The sequence below is a fragment of the Erinaceus europaeus genome, chromosome 6, assembly GCF_950295315.1.
Source record: "Erinaceus europaeus chromosome 6, mEriEur2.1, whole genome shotgun sequence".
In the NCBI taxonomy this organism is placed as follows: domain Eukaryota; kingdom Metazoa; phylum Chordata; class Mammalia; order Eulipotyphla; family Erinaceidae; genus Erinaceus; species Erinaceus europaeus.
Window position 1 is genome coordinate 56,412,481 of NC_080167.1, and position 17,375 is coordinate 56,429,855.

At 40.3% G+C, this 17,375-nt stretch overlaps 1 protein-coding gene across 1 annotated transcript in view; it reads left to right on the top strand.

Annotated features, from left to right (window-relative positions):
• The window catches only part of MALRD1 (MAM and LDL receptor class A domain containing 1), a 580,642-nt gene that overhangs the window by 132,183 nt on the left and 431,084 nt on the right, over positions 1–17,375 (top strand). Inside the window, exons 15-18 of the mRNA XM_060192257.1 lie at positions 2,794–2,946; positions 3,349–3,454; positions 5,689–6,056; positions 11,049–11,461. Of these exons, the coding sequence (XP_060048240.1) occupies positions 2,794–2,946; positions 3,349–3,454; positions 5,689–6,056; positions 11,049–11,461 (1,040 nt within the window). The remainder of the gene's footprint in view (positions 1–2,793; positions 2,947–3,348; positions 3,455–5,688; positions 6,057–11,048; positions 11,462–17,375) is intronic.

Consider the following 17,375-nt stretch of genomic DNA (forward strand, 5'->3'; position numbering starts at 1 on the left):
GTGAGCACCACACTCCTGATAGTGGAGGAGTGCCATCATTTCTTACTTTTCCTTTCTTTCTCTTCTTCCCTCTCTCTCTCTCTCTCTCAAAGAAAAAAAGATAAATGGGCCAATGATGTCACTCCATGGTATTGTGCATACGTGAGGCCCTGGGTTCATTTCCCAGCACTGCATTAAATATACACAGCATGTTTTAAGTAGTTAATGAGTGTTAACTATTGATTTCAAGAATTCAACTAATTCAATGTATCATAACATTTGACTGTGTTAAAGCCCCAAATTCAGGCTGGATGGTGGCACTCCTGGTTGAACGCACATGTTACAATGCGCAAGGACCCAGGTTCAAGCTACTTGTCCCCACCTGCAGGGGGAAAGCTTCATGAGTGGTGAAGCAGGGCTGCAGGTTTCTCTCTGACTCTCTTCTTCTCTGTCTCCCACTTCCCTTTTGAGTTCTGGAGTTCTGGCTCTATCTAATAAACAAGTAAAGATAATTAAAAAATTAGTAGGCCCCAAATTCAAAGAAATAAAATAGTAAAGGAACATATTGGAAAATAGTATATGTCCTCTTAATACATTGTAATGGCCTTTGCTTAATCAAAGTAGAATGTTAATGAACTAACAAACTAGAATGCTCAATTAACTTTTGCCCTCCTTGTTTTGCAACTTACAAGAGTTATCATGAAGTCAGAAAAAAAACCTCAAAGATAGCAAAGTGAATCAACTTATAAAGCTTATAGATAGTTATATAGCTAGAAATGTATCTGTATTCAGTGTATGTCATGGGAATATAACTGTTCAGCTTATTTATTTTTTTACCAAATATTTCTTTGGGGTGTTATACTTGCTTGAGTCCATTACTTCTTTTGTAGTTTTATTTTCCTACTTTTTAGATAGAGGGTGAGAGACAGGGGTTGGGGGGTGCAAAGAGAGGGCTGGGGAAAGAAGAGAGACACCATAGTAGTGTTCCGCTCTTGAAGCTTCTCCTGGTGCTATATATGATACTCTCAGATGGTGGCTGAGGGCTCAAACCTGGGTCCTCACTCAGAACAGTGTACACACTCCTTGGTGAGCTATCTCCCAACCCCTATTTCTTTTTATTTAATTTTCTTATTTTTTTTTTAGTCTATCTATGAATAAGATAGTTTGCTATTCTAAGTGAGGAAAGTGAAGAATCCCATCCATGTGATAGCAAAAGAGATGTTTTCACTTTTTCCTACAGCTGTATTCATACACACACATGCACATGCACACACACACACACGCACACACACACACAGATAGATAGACAGACACATAGACAGATACATACATAAATTTTGGTATTAGCTATTCATCTCTTGGCTGTCCCCAAATCCTAATATTGTATATAGTGCTGAACCTAGACATGCATACGTCAACTCTCTGGGTGCTGTTGTATTCTCTGGGTACATACCTTGGGGAAGACTTGCCAGCTACCGTGGTAGGTCTATTCTCTTCAAAGACTAGTCATATTTATTTTGTATGAGATAAATTCTAGGGGTAGCAAGAGGAGAAAGGGAAGTAGAGCAGAGACACACACAAAGACAGTCCACTCTGAGTCAGATTTCCTCCATGAAATAATTCACAAATGATAACCCTGGAGGCAAAAACGAACACACTAATAGCTTATTTAGAGGACAAGAAATAGAGCCACTGGCACTACGCCATGTAAAGGAGAAGCTACATGAGTGGTAGAGCAGTGCTATGGTGTCGCTCTCCCTTTCTCTGTCTCTCTCCCTCTCTCTGTCTTTTACTCTCTGATGTCTGTCATTCCCTATCTTAAAAAAAAAGTAGATGAGGGGAGTAGGGAAGATAGCATAATAGTTATGCAAAAAAGAAGACTTTCATGCCTGTGGTTCTGAGTTCTCAGATTCAGCCCCTGATGCCATAAGAGAGCTGAATGATGCCATTAGAGCTGAGTGATTCACTGGTTAAAAAATAAAAACAACAGAACAATAATAAAAAGAGAGGAGTGGTAGAAAATGAACATGCAGAGCCCCAGTGAAAACTTCAGTAGAAATGAATAAATAAGTTAGATATTGATTAATCCATTTTAATGAGATACAGTGTAGAGTACCATTCCCACATATATGCTGTGGAGATTCAAACCTGGGGCCTCGCACATGCAGGTCTCGAGCTCTACCCATTGAACTGCCTTCACAGTCACCTGCTGTATTTTAACTTTTCTTTCAGTCTGTGTGTTTTTACATATTTTAGTATAAAATAACACTGTAGTAATAATTAAGCCTTTCATCTGATATAATAACAACAGGGAAACACTAACCAGAGTATCAGAATATATTTGACAGATGTTGGCAAGTCTATAAGCAACATGGCTAAAGATGCGTCTTCATAAAAAGACTTTGGAAATTATTTGAATTTAATTTAGTTTAATTTAACTTAATTTTATAAGACACAGAGAGAAAGATACAGAGAAACCAGAACACTGCTCAACCCTGACTTATGATGGGGCTGGGGATTGAACCTAGGACTTCAGAACATCAGGAATGAAAGTAATTTGCATAGCCATTATGCTATCTCACAAGCCCCAAATTTAAATTTCTTAAATTGAGAATTCTTTAATTTATAGTATGAAGAGAGAAATTCTGGTTTTTCCTTTTTTTTATATCTGATAGTATCCTTTTCTCCCTCTCAGATGTGTTTCTTTCATGTTATCAGTGAAGCATCACAAGCAGTTTATCATTATTTGACCCTTTGTGATGTGTATGAACATTGTCAAGAACCAAACCTAAGGGCCACACTTTTGTTCTCCAGTTTCCAGATGTGACTTTGAAGCCAATAATTGTGGTTGGTTTGAAGCCATCAGTGGCGATCATTTCGACTGGGTCTGGAGCTCTCGAGGTGACCTTTCTGCTGATGCTGAGCAACAGGCCCCACCTGGGGATCATACTCATGGCACAACTCAAGGTAAGAAGCAAACAGGTTCCCCCCACTACTTCCATTTACCTTCCACCAGTCAGGTCACAAAGAGCTAGGAATTGCCAGAGCACATAATACGACACTTGAGTGTCATTCATTAGCCTTAGGTTGCCTCACTGAAGTATTATTTTAGATTTAGACGGAGATGAGATATAGTCATTTAGCCAACTTTAGGTGGAATTGTCAATTGCCTCTGGGATTGTTTAGGCCTAGGTGTAATATTAGTTTAATATTGACAAGCTCAAATCTGTCACTTTTTATTGATTATTTTGTTGTGCAGTCCTAATTTTAGTTGGGTGTAGGTGTTAACTCTGTGGGGTTGATTGAGAAACTGAGGTTCCAATTTAGAATTCAATAGTTAACTTGTAATTTCTTTTTGTATCCTTATAGGGAATTTTATGTTCATTCTGAAGGAAAGCAATAGCCTGTCACAAGTTGCTAAGCTCCAGAGCCCAACTTTCAGCCAAGCAGGACCTGGATGTATGCTTTCCTTCTGGTAAATATTGAAAGCAGTGGTCAGTGCCCCCAGCAGGGACTGCAGGCATACTTCTGCATTAATGAGACATTGTCATTTGCCCCTGGTTTTGCTTTAAAAGTAGCTACTGTATAAGGTGTTTAAGTGAGAAGCTTCCTTAGCAGCTTAAAATTAGTGCTTGTCATCTTCTTCTGTAAGAAAAAGGGACTCTTCCTCTCCAACACTGGATTATAATTTAATTAATGTTACTTCTCTTTTCTGGACTGAATTCTTTGAGAAAGGTTCCCAAGGTCCTGGGACCCAGAGTGGACTCCCCAGATAAACTCCTACAAACAGGCAGCTACAGTTGTATAAAATAAAAGTATGGGGGTGGGGTGGTGGTGCATTGGTTAAGCACACATATTATCAAGCACAAAGACCCAGATTCAAACATTTGCTTCCCACCTGCAGGTGGTCTGTTTTGAGAACAGTGAAGCAGGTCTGAAGGTATCTGTCTTTCTCACTCTTTTTCTCTCTCCCTATTCTCTCTCAGTTTCTCTATGTTCTATCTAATAAAAAAATTAGAAAGAAAAAAGAAAAGGAAAAAAAATGGCCACAGGGAGCTGTGGATTTATAGTGCCAGCTGTAAGCCCCAATGCTTAAAAGAAAGAAAAAAAGAAATAAGGGTGTGCAAGTTGCATATGCTACTGTGTTCCCATCCTGACCTCCCTGAGGCAAATAACTTTGTCAGCATGTACCAGGACCTCACCTCTACAGAGCCCCACCCTACTAGGGAACGATAGAGGGTGGGGTATGGCCCATGTCCATGTTCATTGGAGAAGCAATTACAGAAGCCAGAACTCTTTCCTTCTGCAACCCAGAAAGAATTTTGGTCCATACTCCCAGCGGGGAGATACTTTGGCAGAGATGACCAGAGGACTCTGAACCCCAATTCCACTGGAACCCAAAATGTTTGTCACCAGGAATATTTGTTTTTATACCATGAGTGAAATGAAGAGAATCTGGAAAACACAGAGGAAGTCAGGCACTGCTTTGCTTATCTGAGAGGGAGGAGGTAAAAGGAGGGATAGCCAAATAATAATAAGTGTAGGTATGGTTTAGAAAGGAAGGGAAGGCAGGGATATAGACATGAGTAAAAATGTAGTCGGGGTTGTTGTATGCTTTACATTGGGTTCTAGTTCTCCCCCACCGAGAGAATTAGATTAGTCCAGTTAAATTTCGCGGGCCCGCTTGGCCCCGCCCCAGAGGAATCCCTCCAGAGTTCCTGAGTTCCTGAGTTCGAGAGGAAGAGAGAGAGGGCCAGAGGGTTCCTGAGTTCGAGAGTTTCAGGGTTACAAAGTAAGAGAGAGTTCCACAGTGGAAGAGTTTCAGAGTTCGAGAGTTGAAGAGTTGCAGAGTTCGAGAGTTCCTGAGTTCCAGAGAGAGAGTTGGAGAGAGTTCCTGAGTTCCAGAGTAAGAGAGAGTGCTTGTGCCGCCGCAAAGAGACAGCAGAGTTCTGTTTGGTGATTAGTTTATCTTAGTTTATGAATCGTTGTTCCTGAATAAAGAAATACAGCTTCCCTGCCCAGCCGTTGTCTCCGCGTCTCTGTTACCCGCCCGTGAAGCCAGCACGCCCGGCTAGAGCCTCCGAAAATTTTAACAACACGGGGTCCTGTGGGTTAAGCACACATGACACATAGTGCAAGGACCAGCATAAGGATCCTGGTTCGAGCCCCGGCTCCCTGCCTGTAGGGGGGTCGCTTCACAGGGTTGAAGCATGTCTGCAGGTGTCTGTCTTTCTCTCCCCATTTCTGTCTTTCCCTCCTCTCTCAATTTCTCTCTGTTCTACCCAATAAAAACAGTAATGTGAACAATAACAATAGCAACAACAAAGGTAACAAAATTGGAATAATGGCCTCTGGGAGCAGTGGATTCATAGTGCAGGCACTGACTCCAGCGATAACCCTGGATGCAAATATACATATAGGCAACATTATCTGTGTTTTGGGGAGAACTACTGCAGTTTCCACTGAAGGGGAGTGGGGGTAGGAATGGTGAGGTATTAAACTACTCTTATCTTATAATTTTGTAAATCACTAATAACATTTTTTTTGAAGTGGGTAAAAAAAAGAAAGAAAACATGAAGAAAGAAAGGTGTGTCCCAGTATGTAACTAAGTACTTGTTAATACAATGAGGCTGACTGGAAGTTCTAAAAGTTAAAACATTTAGTGGAGCCCAGGAATCATTTCCATTTCTTGTGTTTGCTCTTCTTCAGGTTTTATAACTACGGCCTTTCTGTGGGAGCAGCTGAGCTGCAGCTTCACTTGGAAAAGTCCGGAGACTCCACTGTCCTCTGGAGAGTCTTATATAACCAAGGCAACCAGTGGTCCCAGGCTACCATTCAGCTTGGGCGCCTCGCTCAACCCTTCCACTTGTCACTAAATAAAGTCAGTTTGGGCATTTACAATGGGGTCTCTGCTATTGATGACATCAGATTTGAAAACTGTACTCTGCCCCACTCTGTGGAGAGCTGTGAAGGGCCAGATAACTTCTGGTGTGAACACACCAAAGCCTGTATAGAGAGGCTCCATGTATGTGACCTGGTAGATGACTGCGGTGATAATACTGATGAGAATGACTGCAGTAAGTACATGTGTATATTTTGGTCTCTCTCACTCATTTTGATTGTGGTGACCTTTGTTCTACTGCAGTGATGCCGTGACTCAGGGTACTCTAGGTGTCTTCCTAGGCCCATCATTTTTAGACTTTGTTTAGACAGAGAGGGGAGCAGGACCGAGGGCAGAGACACCATAACACCTTCTGCTTTACGATCCATAGATCTGTCTTCCTTTTATGCCATTCATGGTGCTCCTATGTGATACTGCGGCCCGGAACCAGGGCCTCACCATGGCAAAGTGCTTGTTCTACTTGGTGAGCTATTTCTTGGCCCTTGGTAGTAGTGATCAGCTCACTGTTTTCTAACCTATGGAACCAAAGACACATAGTGTTGTTCTAAAAGTGATGAATGCAGTGTATATTTAAGTAGTCAAGCCTTCAGCATTTATTAAGTCAACTCATGAAATGATACTAGGATGCAATGAAGAACAGGATGGCACAAGTCCCTGCTCTCATGGCATGTATGGTGTGATGGTCTGTATTTCAAACATCTTTGTGAATGTGTGGTGCTGAGGAATGACTACAACCTCACACAGCACTCTACTGATGAGTGACCTCCTTGATCCAGTTTTTGTATTCTGCATACAAAGAGAGCAGAGCGAGAACAAAGCCCCCTCCACCTTATCAAGTATGGAGTTCCCTTTGGTGCCATCCTTGATGGGCGTATGTGGTTCTGGGGATGGAACTCAGTGTCTCACGCATAGCATTGTGTGCCCTTTACCAACTGAGCTATCTTCTGGCCCACCAGAAAGTTATTAAATAACTATAACATGGCAGTTTTGACAGGAGCTGCATCGGAGGGGTACTATGACTTTATATAATAATGAGATAAAACTTGCTAAAGATGATGACTTAGCTGAGACCTGACAAAATACTAAGTCCCAGCAAATATGCAAAAGCCTTGCTCAAGACTGCAGGGTTGATGGGAGAGAGCCATATGGAGAGGAAGGGGAAATAGAGCATAGCACAGAGGTGGGGCTTGGGGGTTCAGGTGTGCAAATCTCTGGCATTTGTACTAAGAAAGTTTTTCTTCATTTGAATAGTTTTTTAAAGTTTTTTTTGTTATCTTTTTTTATTTGATAGAGACAGCCAGAAATCAGGAGAGAAGGGGGAGATGAAGAGTGAGAAAGAGAGACATCTGCAACCCTGCTTCACCACTCACAAAGTTTTCCCCCTGAGGTGGGGACTGGGTGCTTGAACCTGGGTCCTTGTGCACTGTGATGTGTGCACTCAACCAGGTGTGCCACCACCCAACCCCCATGTGAAAGGTTTTGAATGTAAGGTACTATTAATAAAACTGGCATGTTTAGCATTGTCATTATGCTTGTGGTTTAATGAATAGTGAATGGGTCAGGAGATCTGTTAGGAGTCCAGAGCAGCAGTCCCTGGAGAGGGTTGGCCGACTGTATCTCAGTGGTCATGATGGTATAGAAACAGTTAAGCTGGAGGCACACATTTAGAAGGGATTTTGCATGATATTTGGCTAAAGGAAGCTGAGTATAGGTGTAAAAGGTAAGCTCTGAGTTTCTGTTTACATTACCAAGAAGTTTATGCCATCCGATAATTGTGTAAGCTTGAAATTGTATAGCCTCCCCCCGCAGATAGTGTCTGATGTTATTGCCATTGAAGATAAGTAAAAACTGTTAGCAGTTTTCTTTTTAGAAATTGCAAAAGAAAAAAAATCTGAGAGCCTTGCTACCTTTTTAAAATTCTTTAAATCTGACTCCTTAAAAAAAATCCCTTTCTCTAGTCCCCCCCCCCCCCTTTTTAAAAACAAAACAAAACAAAACAAATCACTGGTCCTCTCTGTCTTATAGTGGTACCAGGGCAGGGATTGTACCTGGAACTTTGGGGCCTCAGGCATGAAAGTCTTTCGCATTGTCATTAAGCTGACTCCCCAGCCCCAAATCCATTTATTTGAAGTGCCCTTCAAAATTTTCAGTATTAAATAGGGTGGAGTTATGTCATACAACTAATATCAAAATACTTTGGTGACTGTTGAAGAAAGGGATCTGTCTAGCAGTGAAATTCACCTGTCAGTTTCTCACCTTTTTGGCCTGGATTTTGTGAATACACAAGACACACAGAAATCAATGATCTTTTTCCTGAAAGATGTTTATGGACCTGGGTTTTATTTCAGAGTGGAACTGCAGTAATCCCCTTGTGAAAGAAAGATTGAGTGTCTAGTCAGCGTGAAAACAGAAGGTGGAGAAATTTGGTGCCTTTAGTGCCAGTTTATATCTGAAGAGCCCAACAGATAGGCATCCTCCTGCTCCACAGTGAGACAGTCAGCTGTTGAGCTTGTAGTGTGTCCCCTTCTGCAGTACATCACAGCCAGGTTTGGCTAGTCACATGTGAGTAAATTGCCCATCTCCCATCTAACATGTGCTCTCTGGCCTCCCACAGTAGGTCTCAGTCCCTGCTGTGTTGTGTTTAGGGGCCCACAACTCATTCCTGCCTGTCTGAAAGTTTATAGTCTGTCCTCCATCTCCAAATTAAGGGCAAGAGTCCTCTATAGCTTGAGCAGCCGCCAGATTTACACTTTTAAAAATATACTGGGAGGCTTGGTGCCATGAAGCAGGTCTGCAGGTGTCTCTCTTTCTGTCCTCCTCTCTGTCTTCCCCTCCTCTCTTGATTTCTCTCTGTCCTATCCAACAACAACAACAGCAACAAAATGGAAAAAGATGGCTGCAGGAGCAGTGAATTTGTGGTGCAGGCACTGAGCCCCTTCGATAACCCTGGAGGCAAAAAAAAAAAAGTACCATTATGTTACTGCAGGCATAGAAAATAATGAACATGCATACAAATGATCACTATAATATGTCAAGTTCATATCCATCCCATCTAAAAATAGAGATATTTTTAAGATCTACTCTCTTAGCAACTTTCAAAATCTACAGTACAACATTATTAATTACAGTCATCGTACCATATACAACATCTCCATGACTGATTTTTATGTTTGAACTTTTTGACTGCCAAAATCCATTTCTAAATGCTTTGTATTTTTCTAGTGACTGGAGAAAGTTAAGAGTTTTCAGAATTCCAGCCCAAAGGTGCTACAGTCTGGTGGGAAGAAAAGATCTGTACTGAGGAAGCACAGTAACAATCAGCAGGGCACATGGCATGACATGACATGAGGCATAGATAAAGATGGAGAAAGGGGTCAGGGTGAGGGAGTATGGGGTGAGTTAGAAGATGGTTTATTGTAAGGAGAAGGGTAGTTGGGAAGAATAGGAAGTTAATTCTCTAATGCTGGAACATGAGAGATAGAGGAATTTAGATTGACATTTAGATTCAAAGAGTATGCATTAGAATGTGTACACACACACACACACACACACACACACACACACACACACACACACACACACACACTTACTTTGCTGCCAGGTATATTGCTGGAGGAATCCACCACTCCTGGCTGCCATTTTTTTTTTCTTTTCTTTCTAGTTTGTTGGGTAGGACAGAACTATCAAGACGAGAGGGGCAGGGTTGGGGTGGGGTGTTGGTGGTGGTGGTGGAGAGAAAGATAGACACCTGCAGACCTATTTCACTACTTCTGGAGCTTCTCCCTGGCAGGTAGGGAGCAGTGGTTTTAACTGGGGTCCTTGCACATGCTAACATGACTCTTAACCAGGTGCACTATTGCCCGGCCCTCTTCTTAGAGGATTTTGAACAAGGAAGGAAATAAATAAATTGCCATTGAATTATCATTGTCTGGACACTTTGAAACTGAGACTGGAAGAAACCAGAGAGATGAGTTTTTCAGTGTGGGCTGGAAACATTGTAAGAATCATCTTGGTTGTTTGTTGAGAATACAGATTTATGGGCTTCACTGCTTGTCTTTTTTTTTTTTTTAATAATTTATTTCTTTATTGGGGAATTAATGCTTTACATTCAAAAGTAAATACAATAGTTTGTACATGCATAACATTCCCCAGATTCCCATTTAACAATACACTGCTTGTCTAATAAACTAATAATATTTGCAGGATTTTACCATAGAGTCAATCATTTTACCATGTAGTTCAGGTAATTCTGAAGGATCTAGACCTACTTATGTATGGATATTCTCAGCTCTGTATTTTAGAACCACCCAGCCAGCTGATGAAATATCTTCATATTTTACTATACTTTTGGACCAGATAAGTCAGCATCTTCAGAGCTGAAGCCCAGATTTTGGAGTCTTTGTACTTTATGTTCTATATTTCTATGCTTGCTGGATTGGAACATTCTAGTACTGTTGAAGTTGACTCAGCTAGAAATTTGTTGCAGTGAATGACTCCATATCCTGACCATCTCTGTGGAAATATGATTATAGAAGTGGAGAAGGGATGGACATAAATAATTCCGAGGGCTAAAGAGAAAGTCCAGTGGTCAGGGCACATAGATTTTCATGTGTGCAATCTAAGTTTGAGACCCAGAACCACATGAGAGTGCACAGCACTCAGGGACACTCTGTGCTGTCTCGAGCTGAATTAAAAATGAAGTAGCCCGCAGTGGTGAAACTGTGCATGTGTGAGGCCCCAGTTACACACTTTTTTTTTCTCTCTGAAGAAAAGTTCTATCCTCAGCCTATAAAACATTATAATTTGATATAACATCTAGAACTTACTCAATTCTTTAAAAAACTGACTTTAACTTTGCATTTCAAAATATGAAATGTTTTACTTCTGCTGAAGCAACAACTATAGCAGCTATTATTAACCATATTTATTTTTGAGATTCTTTTTATTTTATTTTTATTTAATAGGATAGAGAGAAATTGAGAGAGAGAGAGATAAAGATAGACACCTGCAGACCTGCTTCACTGCTCGTGAAGCATCCCCATTGCAGGTGAGGAGTGGGGCTTGAACCTAGGTCTTTGCACATATGTGCTTTTAACTGGGTATGCCACCGCCTGACCATCATATTTATATTTGTCCTTAATTATCTCTGGTGTTTCTTTTATTTCAGCGCCTGCGCTTCAGTGTAACTTTGAAAATGGAATCTGTAACTGGGAACAAGCTACAGATGATGACTTTGATTGGACCAGGAACCAGGGCCCAACCACAACCCCTAACACAGGCCCAATGAAGGATAATACTTTGGGCACAGCAAAGGGGCACTATCTCTACATAGAATCTTCAGAACCTCAGGTGTTCCAGAACACAGCTGCTTTACTCAGCCCGATCTTGAATGCCACGACCCCAGAAGGCTGCACCTTCCGCTTCTACTACCACATGTTCGGGAAGCACATATACAGGCTGGCCGTCTACCAGCGAGTCTGGAGTAACACAAAGGGCCAGCTGCTCTGGCAGATATTTGGGAACCAAGGCAACAGATGGATGAGGCAGCACCTCCACATTTCCAGCAGACAGCCCATTCAGGTATGGATAATGGGTTTCATAATGCGTGTTTGAAATGCATCGGTACGTCAGAGGAGTTGAATGATCCGCTATTCCTGTGCACTAAAAGTAAGCGGGTTTGATCAGTTATTTTGACACACATTTGTCATTTAATTACGGTTGAACCAAAGCTCGTTAAGTTGCTTTCCCTCCTTGACTACCTCCAATAATATGTGATTAAAAAAATCTCAAAAGATGGACACATGGCACTGGCAACAGCTGCACTCACTCTGATTTTAAATGCAAGCTCTGTTACAAGAAGTCTGGAGGGAAAAAAGAGTTTGGCACAATCTCTGGCATTCTGCACAAAACTAAAAGTCGTAAGCCTGTGCTTCTGAACATTTCCTTTGTCTTATTTATATAGGTAAGCAGTGGAAATCTAGGAAGAGTGCATGCATTGTTGAAAAATCACAGAGCTACTCTGGAGGCACAGCTAGAGTTCGAGTCTAGGTTTTCTTACTCCTGGTGGAATATTCTTAGTTCTAAATTTCATCTGTCTTGCCGGAAGTCAAATATGCAAGGGCAAGTTCAAATGCTTCTGTGAGTTTCACAGTTTTGTAAAGTATTTTTGCATATATTACCCATTGATTCATTAGATCCCTGTAGTCGGGATATTGGAAATCCTTTGTGCCAGATTCATAGTTACATTGGAAAAAACTTGAGTGGTTGCTGTTTATTTCAGACCAGATAGGTAGTGAATGGCAGAACTAGGACTTAGGCTGGAACTCACAGTTTCTAATCCACATTAATTCTCTTTCCAATATATCATAGCCCCTGTATCATGCAGGGGACTGAATATTGTTTCCCCTTTCTTTAGTAAAATGAATATACATATAATGTAGCTAAAGAAACTTGAGGGGGTCAGGTGGTAGCACAGTCGGTTAAGCACACATGGAGTGAAGCACAAGGACTGCATGAGGATCCTGGTTCAAGCCCCTGAATCCCCACTTCAATAGGGGTTCACTTCACAAGCAGTGAAGCAGGTCTGCAGGTGTCTATCTTTTTCTCCCCCTCTCTGTCTTCCCCTCCTCTCTCCATTTCTCTCTGTTCTATCCAACAACAATAACATCAATGACAGCAATAATAATAACCACAACAATGATAAAACAACAAGGGCAACAAAAGGAAAAAAAAAAAAAGGCCTCCAGGAGCAGTGGATTTGTGGTGCAGCAATAGCCCTGGAGGCAAAAAAAAAATTTTTTTTTTGATTATCCTGGCTAAACCTTTTTTTATTGATTTAATAATGATCAACAAAACCATAAGATACAAGGGGTACAATTCAACACAGTTCCCACCACCAGAGATCTGTATCCCATTCCCTCTACTGGAGGCTTTCCTGTTCTTTATCCTCTGGGAGCACGAACCCAGGGTCATTATGGGGTGCAGAAGGTGGAAGGTCTGACTTCTGTAATTGCTTCTCCACTGGACATGGGCATTGGAAGGTTGATCTATGCTCCCAGCCGGTTTCTGTCTTTTGCCAGTGGGGCAGGGATCTGGATAGTTAGGGTTCCAGGGCACATTGGTGAGGTTGTCCATACAGTGAAGTCAGGTTGGCATCATGGTAGCATCTGCAACTTGGTGACTGAGAAAGCATTAAGATATAAAGCAGCACAAGTTGTTTAATAATCAGGAATCTAAATGTAAGACTATAGCAGATGAGATTTGGGGTCTCCATTTTGGAAACAGCTTGTAGGTCTATTTTAGGTATATTCCAAGGGTCTCATGACTTTACTAACTTTGGCCTGAGCCCAACAGCTAACATGCAGGTGGGCCAAAGACACTGTCTGGGGAGATAGTGCCAAGGTTGGAAATAGGACTAGAAAGCTGTATCAGGGAATAGAGTAGCTCATTATGGGAAAAGTCTACAAATATTGTTAATTGTAACCCCGCATCGATTTGATCTGGGGCCCATATTCAGCATAGGACTCTGTGCAACCTCTGCATCCCTGTGGGTCTGAGCTTGCTTTCCATAGTCATAGCTAGTACCGTTCTAGGCTGCACTCAATGCAGGGCACATCTTCCTTGAGTGGCAGAGTATATTGACCCAATCTCCTTTCAGAGAATGGGGCAGTTTCCACCAGTGTTCACCCACACTGAAGGCAAGATCCTGTAGAGACCCAAAAGAGGGTCTACTATACTGTTCCTGATGGAGGGAAGAGGTATCTGCTAGAGGTCTAGGCCCAGCATGTCTGTGTGGGAATCCCAGGATTCCCCAACTAGGGCTCTGGAGATGGGGTGGCCTGGTAGTGGCCAAAAGAGCCATCATTAAAGTATGCTAGTCTCTTGCCCCTGTCCAGCTTTTGTAGTCCTTACCTTGTCTAACAAGGTTCTGGCTAAACTTTTTTATATGTATTAATTCATCTATCCATTTTAAAATGTATCTAAATGTCTTGACTTAAAAGCTTCATAGCCAAGAACATAGCTCCAAGACTATGTTTGAGAGCTTCTAAAGCAGTAGATGTGCATTGTACATGACTCAGTAGACAGAGGTGGGGTTGTTAATGCGTCCAGATAGATCCAAGCAGAAGCATGAGGTCTAATATGCCTTGTATAAATGATTTCTTATCTAATATGTCTTGTATAAATGATTCTTATCTAATCTGCCTTGTATAAGTGTTCAGAGGTAAGATACATATAAACAAAATTGAAGACAAGTTCTTTGGCTTTTAATAGTGGGTCATCCGTTACAAATTAATTTCTAGTATCTATTCAGGCCTTTTGGAATTCAAAACAAACAACTATTTGGTGGATAAACTCTTGAGTAGTATTTTCTGAGGAATTGGTTCTCAGGAGAAAACTTGCAGAACAGTAGCTTCACAATCAGGTGACCAACCAAGGAATCTTTTGATTCTGAAACTAAAGCACAGAAAATGAGATTTGAAAGTCATTCTCACTTATACATGGAGCATTCTGTTTAATTTTATCCAAGCAGTCTTCTTGGATTTTTTAAAATGAGATTCAATATGAAAAAGACAAAATGAGATTTTACCAATAGTATAGAAAAAGTAAAATTTAAGCAACAGCCAGTTTTTCTTCTATGTATAATGTATTTAGGTAGAACAATAGAAAGTAACATTTTAATGAACTGTGATACTATGGGTGAAATTACTCAGAAAAACTCTACAGGTTTCAGACATCATGCAAGCAACTAACAGATTTCTTTTCCAAATAAAACTTCAAAGATTTCTTAGGATGATCCATGTAAAATAAGCTACATAGAATAAGACTAGATTGTACATCTAAGTTTGGTGACTTTTTAGCATATTAGTGTTACTCAAAGTCACCATTGCCCTTAGTGTGGTGTGGTCAGCAAAGTCTCAGCGAGTCATTACTTACAAAGCTTCCCAACTGATTTTGATTAGAAACTTTATGGAGGTGCATTCACATAAAATATAGTATAAGCTACACTAAAATGAAAAATTTAAAACCATCACTACAATAATTAAAATAAGAATATCCTCAACTGGAGCCCAGGAGGAGTCTCAGTGGGTAGAGCACATACCCTAGCATGTGCAAGGCTCTGGGTCATTCCTTGAGTGACTTAAAAGAGGTGTGTGTGTGTGTGTGTGTGTGTGTGTGTGTGTGTGTGTGTGTGTGTGTGTATGTAAAATCCTTAAATTAAAACTCTTTTGCAAAAGCAGATTATTTTTAATTTTTTGATGAAGTCCAACTGACCAGTATCTTCTGGATCATCATACTTTAGGTTTATGTCTGAAAAGCTTCTATTGACTCTTTACCCTCCTCTCCTCTCCTTTGAGAACTTTGGGCTATATGCAAATTCAACTGCTTGAGCTTGTCCCACAGCTTTTTCTTGGTCTCTACAGTGTTTTTGTTTGTTTTTGTTTTTTAAGCTGGGACATTTCACCAAGGCTGGCTGTTTCCTTACCTCCTTCCCTCTTTCCTTCTCTAGCTTCTTTCCTTCCTTCAATTTCAGACCACAGTGCCAGATCTTTCTCTGGGGGAGTGGGGCCTTCTAAGTAGTACCTGGGCTTGAACCTGGACTGTGCATGACAGAGACCTGCCTGCCTGGTGAACTGTTTTCTACCATAAGTTTTGTTTTCTAATATAAGTTTGATAATATAGCCACTGAATTTGAAAAGTTATAAGCATCAGAGGGTCTTTTTAACCCAACATGTTTGTTCTGCACAAAAGGAAAGGTTTAGACACTCTTTAAAGTTTTATAGTTATATAAGGTCAACTGGATTTTAGATTTCCTGTGACCTAACCAAATGATCTTGATACTGTAATGCCCTTGATCAGTTTTGTATGCATGGTTAAACATATTATATAGTCAATAAAAATTATAATTAAGGTGTCCTGGGAGGTGGCACATTGGATATAACATTGGACCTTAAAGCATGAGGTCCTGAGTTTAATCCCTGGCATCACTTATACCAGAATGTTCTCTCTTTCTCTCTCTCCCCTCATTAAAATAAGTAAAGCATTTAAAAATCCTAGTGAGATACCACACAAAAAATATAATATTATCTTGACTACTTGGATCTTCAACTTTAACACATAGTAACACAAAGATGAATAATTATAATGAATCCTGTAGTAAACATTTTTCCAGTAGGTTCATAATCTTAATAATTCTGACCATTCAAATACTGATTTGATATAAAAAATTTGTTTCTGTTCCATGGCCAATGATTTATTTATTACTAATGGCTAATTTAAAAAATATATGAGTCTTAGAAAAAACATATCTATTTTTATAATACTTTTTCTAAATGTATCTTAGAGAGTATTTCCACATTTTTATGGTTTATAAAAGTATAATATAAGAACTTTATGAAAGACAAATGCATTTGATACTATATTTTCTGGTGATTCCAGTATTTCTTGGAATATGAATGTTGTAGCTCTGATAATGTATACTATCTATATATTTGGTTGCTGGGAAAGTCATGATGCATTTTTGCATAGAAAAATATGTCATGACTTTTCCAACAACACAGTAGTGATGTTGTACATTACTAGCTAATGCTGTTATACGTTAAATTAAACTAAAATAGATTGTTCTTAATGAAATCATATGTACATGGTACAGAGAGCTTGTTTTTGTAGGACATTATGGGGCATAACAATATGTTTCCTTTTCAAAAGCACATTTTCTTCATAGTTCCTATTTCAGCTGGTTTATTCTTAGAAGTAGAAATCTCTGGATGTAATAGTAACTCTCGGTTCCTCCTACATACTTCAGATATACAACCAGATATTTTATTCATAGCAGAATAAGATCACTGGAACACCTTGACTAGCTCTATTGCTAAAACCCTGGGTGAAATGAAGATTGCTATACTTGCTATCCTAGGTTGCTTTAGATAAAAATGTTAATATTTTAAGTCCTAGCCAATATGTCTCCTTCACTTTTGAAGAATTTCCCTTCCTTTATTCATGCTGGTTTTATCTAATGTGCTTACTAAGACCACCTTTATTATTTTTTTTAAAGTTACTTAGACATTCTTGGAAACTGCTAGTTTTTTCCCAGCATGCATTTTGGTAGGTGACACCTTTCTTTCCCCTGAGTCTGTGCCACCTGCATGGATTTCCATGAAAATTCAGTGCAGTATAACACTCTCTGTCAAGGGTCACATTCCGTGCCAGCAAGGAGAGGTTCAGAACCATGCTAAAATGTGGAGGCTGTTGGGAACATGATCACACCTGGGTTTTTTGTTTGTTTGTTTGTTTTGCCTCCAGGCTTATTGCTGGGGCTCAGTGCCTATACTATGAATTCACTGCTCCTGGAGACTATTTTTTCCCTTTCTGTTGCCCTTGTTCTATCGTTGTTGTGGTTAGTATTATTATTGTTGTTATTGATGTCATTGTTGTTGGATAGGACAGAGAGAAACGGAGAGAGGAGGGGAAGACAGAGGGGGAGAGAAAGATAGAC